The sequence below is a fragment of the Centroberyx gerrardi genome, chromosome 12 (genome assembly GCF_048128805.1).
Source record: "Centroberyx gerrardi isolate f3 chromosome 12, fCenGer3.hap1.cur.20231027, whole genome shotgun sequence".
In the NCBI taxonomy this organism is placed as follows: Eukaryota; Metazoa; Chordata; class Actinopteri; order Beryciformes; family Berycidae; genus Centroberyx; species Centroberyx gerrardi.
Window position 1 is genome coordinate 1,891,036 of NC_136008.1, and position 10,808 is coordinate 1,901,843.

Here is a 10,808-nt window from a genome sequence, read left to right on the forward strand (position 1 = left end):
CATACTTTACATTTTAGGCGGGGATCCAGACGATGAGCTCAACTGCAGAAGAAGCCTCAGTTCCTACATCATCGACATTACAAGCAGCCAACAGTGAGGAGGTCAGGGGTCAGAGGTCAGAGGTCACAACACCCTGACAACACATGGAACAAATATTCCCGTGACCCCAGAATGATCTTGATGATAGAGAAGTGCAAGGAAAAGATGAGAAGAGAGAAATGTTTTTTGATCATGAAGCGTGAAAAACATTTCACAACAATGTGTCCTGCAGGATAGATCGCTCTTTTTATTCATCAATTTATTTACCATCAAATCTTCAAATCATATCACTGTATCCTCAAAAAATGTTTTATTGGCAATTGCGGGGTCCAAGCACAATTTGAAAAGACAGACAGACAAAACATTACAGAAGGTATAAAGACACACAAAACCTGACATGCAGTCTGTTAGTTACGGCTTAACACCGGCTCTTGTGTTGGCCTCTGACTTCTGTCAAGTTCATCATTTCATTGCAACCACATTGTTAGTTATTCACAAAACAACGGCCAAACTTTCTATTAGAACACATGATCCTGGTTCTTGACGACTAATGACTTCAGAGAGGACAAACTTCCCTTCACCTACTGAGCCAAACACCTGTTACAGGTTTACTGAGGAGAAACTACCTAGAGGGAGAAGTAGTGTGATACTGCAGCCTATGATTGACAGACTGACAGTGCTAATCACTTTATAGAACATTGTTGTGCTCTCCATTAATGAATAAAACAATAGTAAGTCACATGGGCCAGAAAACCGTATTTTGCCACTGACAGATGATGTCAAACACCTGCTTTGTGTTTTCTGCACTGTGTGATTTAGTGTTGATTTACTTTTAATTAAACTTCAAAATGGTCACAGTTCATCAGAGATTAGAACCCACGATCTTGTGGTCCAAAGACCTGAGAGCTTTCCCACTCTGCCAACTTCCTCTTCAGTGAGCCACAGTGGGGAAACTAAACAAAGGGACAAGTGAGTGACGGCCTTCTATCAACTCAAAATTATTTCCAAAGTTATGCCTCTCCTTTCCTCACATGATGCTGAGAAACTGGTCCATGCATTTGTCACTAGTAGGCTTGATTACTGCAATGCATCGCTGTCAGGACTGCCCACGAAAACCACCGGACAGCTACAGCTGGTCCAGAACAGTGCAGCTAGAGTACTGACAGGTACAAACAGAAAATGTCACATTACTCCTGTTTTGAAATCTCTACACTGGTTACCAGTTAGTGCTAGAATAGATTTTAAGATTCTTTTATTTATTTATAAATCTCTAAATTGACTTGCTCCTGACTATATAAATGATGTGCTGCATAAATATGTTCCTGGTCGAGCCCTTAGGTCCACAGAAAATCTCCTCCTTAATATTCCAAGAACGCAAACAAATGACGACCGCTCGACCGCTTTGAAAAAAACACTTTGTTAGTCTATTATTTCTTACAGAAATGATAATGAGCGAACCTTTGTGACGCCACAAAGTTACGGAAGTCCAAACGGCTCGTTTAGAGGCTCGCTTTTCTAATATGGATTGTGTGGATTTAGTTTTGATACTTTCACCATGTTTAGATACACATCCAACTCCTTTATCATCACAGAGGAGAGGGAGTCCTGCTTTACACCAGATGGACCTTTAAATAAATTTCAAACATATAGTCAGTCAGTCAGTCAGTCAGTCAGTCAGTCAGTCAGTCAGTCAGTCAGTCAGTCAGTCAGTGCTTAGTGAGGTGTCTCTTGGTCAGATGGCCTCTAGAGGGCGTCTCTGACTAACAGACGGTTTCTCTCCTGTGGGCTAAACGCCACATTCAGTCTCATACTGATGATGTCATATTGGATCCCACACAGAGCTGCGCTCTTCGCCGTCAATTTACAGACATCCACATTAAGGTTTGTGAGATACAGATACTTGTAGGGAAGAAGAAGAAAAATAATAATCATCTGTACAATAACAATAGTGTTCCAGCGCTCCGTGCTCGGACCCCTAAATATAAAGAAGATGTAAACCAGGCAGCGCTCAGTTTGGCCAAACACCAGTTTATTGACACGTTTGAGTTGTTGGACAAACAGTGAAATGTCACATGGTTCATCAGCAGTGATTGGTATTTTTGCAGCAAATGTCGTTGAAAAACAAATTTAGCATTTTGATTTCATATTTTGTACAAGTTTCTGATCACAATTTATATTAATCAACAGATTTAAAATACCTTATTTACAAAAATCTACTAACGTAGACTGCAGGGGGGTGAGAGAGAATGTGTGTGTGTGTGTGTGTGTGTTTCTGATGAGTCAGTCATGACGCAGGTAAAGTCGACCTAGACACTGTGAAATTCACTTCCTTGAAAATTGTACCTGCCAAGAATAATTTTTACAGGCCAAAAACCCAAAAAATTATTTTACATTTCTCACAGAAAGTTTGTCCCCCAACCTGCTTTCAGTGTTATTTTGTGTAGAATCAGTTACTGTGTGAAACGTCCCATAAACAGACAACAGCAGATTTAGGGTTTTCATTTAAAATTCTCATTTACTTCTACAGTGTTTCTGTTGCGGTCAGCAGGGACGAAGTTTGAGAACAAAGACCGAAGAAAAACAGAAAAGACCAAAGAGAGTTTATAACCGAGACGTTCAAATGTTATCGTCTCTAACAGTCAGAGGCGGTGTGGCGGTCGGCGACTCTTCTTCACTGATCCACATAAAAGGCAAATGTTGCAGGAGCAGCTGAGACACCAAAACCCAAAAATGAAAACCACAAAAAAAAAAAAAATCATGAATACAATCTGTTGAAATGAAAACTGTAAATCTGCTTTTGTCTCTTTAGTCACTGTTCACCATGGAAATGATTCTGTAAGTGAAACGGCATTGAGAACAGGAAGGCGGACATATTTCTATGAAGAAACACATTACTAGCATTATTAGTAATGTTCTTCTTCTAATCTTCTAATCCTCATGTCCAGTCTGTCTGTCCCTCTCTGGGCGGACTGAAGGCCTGATGTCACTGTCCTGCCCTTCTGTCTCAGGACGAAATGCTTCATAATTTAATAAAGAAATGGATGAGCCTCCTAAAAATGGGGAATTAATTACCTCTGCCTCTCTGTCTGTTAGTCAGATATTTCTCAAAAAGCTACAAACAGATTTGGACAGATCTCTCTCTCTCTCTCTCTCTCTCAACCGAAGGATCAGTTGGCGTTTTTTTTTTAGCCAGAACTATCATGCTGCGTTCAGGTGCTGGTGGGAAAGTCCGACATTCCAGGACCTTCAAGCCGGCGGCTAAACAGCGTTGCTTTCATGTGCTACTTCGTCAGAAAATCAAACCAGGAAGACAAACGCTAAACAAACAGAAACCGTTACAGAGGCTGCATCAATCACAGTAAAAAACAATATCGATAAAACAAATGCTGAAGGCAGAGGTCAATCTGTTCAAATGTAACAAGCAGATGGAGGTAAAGCCTGACTTTCTCTAAATATCCACTGAAAGGTGGATGAACATCATTTGTAAACATATTCTGTGATGCGGATCTATCTGGAGGACTTCGCTCCGTTGTCTTGAATCATCTCACATGAACATCACTGACCAAATGTGACAGGTTGGAAACCACAGGTCAGATTTCATATTTGTGAATGAAATAAAGGTTACTGTACTGTTTGTGTGTGTGTGTGTGTGTGTGAGGAGTGAGAGAGTATATGTGTGTGGAAGAGAGAGAGAAAGAAAGATACACACAGAGCAAGTTCTTGCCCATACACACAAGTATCCTACCTGTGTGTGTGTGTGAGTGTGAGTGTGAGTGTGTGTGTGTGTGTGTGTGTGTAGCGGTGGTGGGTGGTCACTTCCACACCTTGACGATGCCGTCTCGGGACGAGGTGACGATGAAGCCCTGCGTGGTCTGGAAGGTGGCGATGTCGGTGATGATGTCATGGTGTCCCACAGGGAGGGATTCTGGGCCGCGGCGGGGCGAGTCCTCCACCACCCCGCTCTTCTGCTTACTGTGGATCTCCTGCAACAACACACAACACAGGTTTTACTTTTTATTTTTAACTTCACACCCAGAGACTGCAGCTGAAAACCAGACAGAAGGATAATAAGCATCATTTTAACATCAATAAATCACTGTCAAATTAATATTACTGTAATGACTGTAAACAAATGAGTCCATGTTGGAGCTGATCGGTCTCCTCTGTCTCACAGCAGTAGTATTGTTAGTTCTAGTGTTTCTCCACATTAAGACTACATTTCCCATCAGCCCCGTTGCCTCCTGCCCCCCCTCCCCCCTCCCTGAAGAGGATCAACATGTTGGAAGTGATTTCTCCATCTTCCTTTCCCTCCTTCCACCATCTGCTGCCAGAAACTCTTTCAGCTTTAGCTCCGTTTGCTCTGGAAGATGTGTTGACTGAGTTTATTTTCACATTAAAGTGCAGATTAAAGGTGCGATGTGTATCATTTTACCACCAATAAATCATTAGCACGTTAATTTAGAGACAGAATAATTACAGTAAACAGCCTCTACTCTGCATCCTCCATTGTTTCTCACCTGGTGGATCTGGAGGGAAATCTGCTGGATCGCTTTACGGCACAAAACAGGAAGAGGTTCTTCTTCTGTTCTTCCAGAGCAAACGGAGATAAAGCTGAAAGAGTTTCTGGCAGCAGATGGTGGAAGGAGTTCACTTTGTACTTAAAATATGTTGTTAGACCAAGTATTGTACATTATGTATAAGGGAGATAATGATTGAGTACTAACGTTGTGTACACTTCATACACTGGTTAGACACTGGAATAAAGGCCAGAGTAAATTCAAGTGTAATATTTTTTTTTTTTCCAGAATGTGTTGAGAGAATCCTTAAATAATGAAGATATATAACATCATTTATAAATCACTGACTGAAGCAGATTGATCCCAATAAAATAGTTATTTTGACTGCCAAATGCTGAATAAAATATCAGAGTGGCCGTTTATTTATCTTCCTCTCTCTGCAGTCTCAACCGTCACACTCACTCTTTCAACAAAGCCCTAATTATTAAATAAGCATTATTATTATTATCATCAGACTCCCTCAGTAGAGACCCCGTCCAGTGGCCGGTAATGTTCTTCTTCTAATCTTCTAATCTTCTAATCCTCATGTCCAGTCTGTCTGTGAGTTCAGGTCCCTCTCTGGGCGGACTGAAGGTCTGATGTCACTGTCCTGCCCTTCTGTCTCAGGACGAAATGCTTCATAATTTAATAAAGAAATGGATGAACCTCCTAAAAATGGGGAATTAATTACCTCTACCTCTCTGTCTGTTAGTCAGATATTTCTCAAAAGCTACAAACAGATTTGGCTGAGACTTGGTGGACAGATCTCTCTCTCTCTCTCCCTCTCTCCCTCTCTCTCCCTCTCTCACTCTCCCTCCCTCTCTCTCTCTCTCTCCCTCCCTCTCCCTCTCTCTCTCTCTCTCCCTCCCTCTCCCTCTCTCTCCCTCTCTCTCTCCCTCCCTCTCCCTCTCTCTCCCTCTCTCTCTCTCCCTCTCTCTCGACCGAAGGATCAGTTGGCGTTTTGTTTTTGCCAGAACTATCATGCTGCGTTCAGGTGCTGGTGGGAAAGTCCGACATCCAGGACTTCCAAGCCGGCGGCTAAACAGCGTTGCTTTCACGTGCTACTTCGTCAGAAAATCAAACCAGGAAGACAAACGCTAAACAAACAGAAACCGTTACAGAGGCTGCATCAATCACAGTAAAAAACAATATAGATCAAACAAATGCTGAAGGCAGAGGTCAATCTGTTCAAATGTAACAAGCAGATGGAGGTAAAGCCTGACTTTCTCTAAATATCCACTGAAAGGTGGATGAACATCATTTGTAAACATATTCTGTGATGCGGATCTATCTGGAGGCCGCGTACCTGCACGACCTCGGTGCCTTCGATGATCTTGCGGCTGTAGAGGACCGACGGGCAGTGCAGCGAGTCGTTGGCTCCTCCCGCTACGATGTACGAGCGCTCCGGATACGCCAGGTCCCAGAACCTGGAGCGGCACGACAACAGCTTCAGCACAACACATCCCCCGCCTGAAGGGTCATCTGTCAACACCTAGAAAACTTAACTCATTTAGAAAGACACTATGCAATTTAGTAAAAACATTTCTGAATTTTTGTAAAATTTGTAAAATATTCATAAACAGTAATTCCTCCACAGATGAGAAGACAGACAAATGTTTTCCGTCATGAACCCTAATTCCCAGATTACATTCAAATACTAATACTATGTGAATTTTACAGAAAGAGATTGAGTCATTTGTGACCTTTTCTGTAATTTCTTTGCTATGGAAACCAGAAACAAACATAAAGCATTTCTTTATGGGGAGTTTGAGTTTCTTCCCTCTGGCAGAAGGTTCAGACCGCCCAGCTGAGCGGAGCAGAGCCAGGAACTCTTATCTCCTGTGCATTAAATTATCTCTGGATGATTTATTTATTACAGGGCAGTCAGGAGGCCAGTGTTCAGTTTAAATTAATTTTAAATTAATTCTTAACTGTCCTGACCACCCACTTTATAAGGAGTTTGACCTCCTTCCCTCTGGCCGCCGTTTCAGAATGCCAATAACAAGAACACGGGCCAAAGGCTTAATTTGTTAGCCTAACTTTTTACTTTAGACTTGCACACCCTTATATTATTTATTATATTTTACTTATTGCCACTGCACAGCACTTTACTCAATTTGATGTTGTACTTTATTTTGCACTTCACTTGCAGTGCATAATATCAGATCTGGTATTGTTTCCCATTTTTGGTTTTCCAGTTTCTTTTTACTTGAGCTGTTGGTTTATTCCGGGAATTTCTGTGTTCTATATTTCTGATGCTTGTTGTTGTCGATGTTTTTATGTTTTTATGTAACCTGATGTGTTTCGATGCCCGCTGCAGACCAAATTTCTTTCGGGATAATAATTTATGACTGATGTGTCTTGTGGTGTGTGTGTTTCATGTACTTTTGTAGATTTATGTTTATACTGTATGTCTTTATCCAACTGGCTCAGGGACAAAAAAATGTAACTGAACTGAATTCTGCAAGAGATGTTTTGTAGTTGCAGTGAGGTTGCAGTGAGGTTGCAGTGAGGTTGCAGTGAGGTTGCAGTGAGGCTGCAGTGAGGCTGCAGTGAGGCTGCAGTGAGGTTGCAGTGAGGTTGCAGTGAGGTTGCAGTGAGGCTGCAGTGAGGCTGCAGCGAGGTTGCAGCGAGGTTGCAGCGAGGTTGCAGTGTGTTGCTGCAGTGTGGAGGTTTGACTCGTTCAGACCTGATCCTCATGTCGGAGCCGGCGGTCAGGAGCAGTGGGTTCCCATCAGCTGGACTGCAGTAGATCCCATGAACACTGTGAGGAGATGGCTGGAACACACACACACACACACACACACACACAAAACAAATGACCTTAATACTGAGGACCTTCCATTACTGCGCCCACCCCCCAGCCCCTCAGCACTACTCTAACCTGACGCTGGGCAGCAGTGTGTCCTAGTGGTTAAATACGGTGGCTGAGACGTGTCGAACGAACTGCGTATCCAAAACGCTTTGCAAATTCAAAAAACACAAGCGCGTTAACGGAAAACACAAATGCAAAAATCACAACACAAATGCAAAAGCCACAACATAACAACGGAAGTGAGCAACAACGGATGTTGACAATGAAACGGGCCGACTATTATGGCCTGCACATGTGGAAGAGGAAAGTTCTTGCCCGTTTGTGAAGTGAAACGTTCGCTAGCTATGATTACTATCGCTATGTGATTGCCACAAATGAGCAATGTTGTTCAGTGTCTTTATATTTTCATATTTATGTACTCTGCCATCTAACGTTAGGCTATTATGAACTTTCCTCTTCCACACGTGCAGGCAACAATAGTCCGCCGGCAGTGTTTCCCATTAATTACCTAGACTGTGGCGTCCTTCAGCAAAGCATCTCTCACTCCGTCAGTCAGCCCCTCCCCCGCTGCTGTAAACTCGCACGCTCACACACTATGGCTCACACACGGCTCACACACACATACGCACTGGAACGTTCCTGGCTGCATGACTCGAGACACCTTTTCTTTTGTTGAGGACACAACATAATTTCCACTGCAGTTATCCACTAGTCCAAACACAATTTATCATTATCAATGTACGACAGCAAACAGATAACGTTACTGCAGAAGTTATCATTGATAATTAACGTTAAAGGCATACTATGCAGCAATTGTCGGTTACTGTTTGTAATCAAACCATTCAAAGTTGGCCCCTCCTCTCCGGCTTCACGAGCGAGAGAGAGAGAGAGAGAGCGGTGGGCGAGCGAGCTAGAGAGTGAATGAAGAGAGAGAGCGGCACTGGCGAGAACAAAGCCAGTGAATCAGAGGAATAAAACTTTATTTTCTGATTGTTTCACAGCGGTTACGTTCTAAAGCACAAATAAACACACCCACACCTCCGCACAACCCTGCGGGGAGGACAGTGTTGCCAACTTAGCAATTTTGTTGCTAGATTTAGCAACTTTTCAGACTACCCTGGCAACTTTTTTTTCAAAAAGCACCTAGCAACAAATTTAGCTACTTTTAAAATTTATTTGGAACTTTTAGCAACTTTTGAAAAGTGACTCAAATGCTAAAATGCACGCATTTTCCCTCTAAATGACACAAAAACGATTTTCTCTGTCACACACTCAGTCACAACACACGGTCTGTCTGCCTGGCTGCAAAAGTGCATTGTGAGTGACGTCAGCAGTAGTGAGGCTCGGCTCAACAGCCAGGCACAGGCAGCAGCAATTATTGTTGGCTGCCTGCAGCAGCAGCAGCATGCGGTCAAATCATTTAAACACATTCAGTTCAGAGTACAATTGTTTGGTTAGGAAGTCACAATTTGAAAAAAGACAAATTTAGAATTTCCTCCACAAAGTAGCATTAACAATCTGAAAAGGGCTAAGCCTTCAGTTACGTTACTAAGTTACATGCTAGCGCGCTCACTGCAGACGAAAATTAAGCTAGTCTTGAAAAAGGTAAAAAAATAAAAATATCAGATCATAAAAAATGTGTTGTGTTTACTTTTACAAATAAAATTATGTGATAATAAACAAACAAATCTAAACTAACAAATTTCAAATCATATTTTTCGCAGAGATGGACAGTCAATTTGAGTAACGTCATTGTGTATTCTACGTAATGACGCAGTTTTACGTCATTACGTAATGACGTCATCACGCAATGACATCACAACGTCATTTAGCAACTTTTAGCAACAAATCGACCTGCCTGTAGCAACTTCCCCTGAAAATTAGTTGGCAACACTGGTGCCGCATTCCCGGATTTTGTTTGAATGCAGTCCGCTGTGGCAGAGGAGCAGAGGAGAGAGACGGAGAAGCAGGGGAAACACTGGAAATACGTCTTTTTTTGGCTAAAAGCTTAAATTTTTCTACTACAAAGTTGAACAGGGAAAAATGAGACGATGTGCCCTCCTCATCCAGTATTTATTTTCTAAAAAATAAACCAGTTCAACACAGGTAACCACTTTGGCTTCATTTCTTTGATGGCTCAAATGTATGCTATCTAGTCGATTTTGTGTTTTGACCATTTGTGAACTGCGTTAAACTCCGTCTCGTTTACCATGCTTTGTGGGTGTGACTTTTTTGCAGTGTCATCACCCTTCATATCTATACAATGTGTTTATGATTAAATTGTTTACTAGAGCACAAAATTGTTTACAAGAGCACAAAGTTCTTCATAGATCTAGCCTCTTAATTTTACTCTCAAAGTGCACCAGATTGATGCATTTAACTTTAAAATGTACAAAATTTTCTTCGGGGGGAGCATGCCCCCGGACCCCCCTAGAGGGTCCGAGGTCCACCCACCACAGTCTCACAAAATCCTGCGGGAAACACTGCCGCCGGCAATAATAGTCGGCCCGTTTCATTGTCAACATCCGTTGCTGCTCACTTCCGTTGTTATGTTGTGGCTTTTGCATTTGTGTTTTCCGTTCATGTGCTTGTGTTTATGGAATTTGCAAAGTGTTTTGGATACGCAGTTCGTTCGACACGTCTCGGCCACCGTAGGTAAAGAGACTCGGGTTCGAGTCCCTGCTGAAGTGTCTTTGAGCAAGAGAAACAGAACCATCAGCAAGACCGGCTCCCACGTAGTCACCTCAAGATCTAAAGACGGCCTTGAACCCGAATTACATTCCACAAACACCAGAGTGGAGTCAGCGAGAGCCAAATAATCAGCGTCCCTGGCTCTCCGACAAACTGAACAAATCTGATTTATTTTCTCGGTTCTGTAACTTTGAAGTTACAGAGAAACTCCCTCCAAAAACATTCATCACTGTTACTGCCTTAACCCAGATGTGTCTTACATATGTTCACATCCCCTCACAAACAGGATACAAATGTCCACACACACACACGTACACATTAAAATGCAACCATGCAAACATAGACACACACAAACCCACTAACATGCATACACACACATTAACTAAAAGGAATACAGAAAGACACACTCACACACACGTACACATTTGTATTACTATTGTTATGACTGGTCATTTGTGTTGTTTGTGTGGGTTAACAGCTCTCTTCTCTCAGTGTGTGTGTGATGAGATTCAGGTGTTGGTGCTCCTGGATTGGCTTAGGGGACGGGATTGCTGCTGGCTGATTGGCTAACGCGGATGATTTAAACCAGCTGATGCCGACCTTCCTCCCCCCTCGCTCGCTCCCATTTCCAACAGTGGAGGCCGCCCTGCTGAACCTTTGAGCTGTGTGTTTCTGTAGCTGCTAGTGTTGTGAGCAGGCCTAACTTA

The 10,808-nt window shown here is 42.6% G+C and overlaps 1 protein-coding gene across 2 annotated transcripts in view; it reads right to left on the bottom strand.

The window, feature by feature from the left end:
• Positions 1-2,047: 2,047 nt before the first annotated feature.
• The window catches only part of pik3r4 (phosphoinositide-3-kinase, regulatory subunit 4), a 47,343-nt gene continuing 38,582 nt past the window's right edge, over positions 2,048-10,808 (bottom strand). For both annotated transcript variants that reach the window (XM_071898899.2, XM_078287322.1), the window contains exons 19-21: positions 7,285-7,373; positions 5,902-6,022; positions 2,048-4,022 (exon numbers count right to left, since the gene is read on the bottom strand). In XM_071898899.2, coding sequence (XP_071755000.1) covers positions 3,852-4,022; positions 5,902-6,022; positions 7,285-7,373 — 381 coding nt within the window. In that variant the 3' untranslated portion in view covers positions 2,048-3,851. The remainder of the gene's footprint in view (positions 4,023-5,901; positions 6,023-7,284; positions 7,374-10,808) is intronic.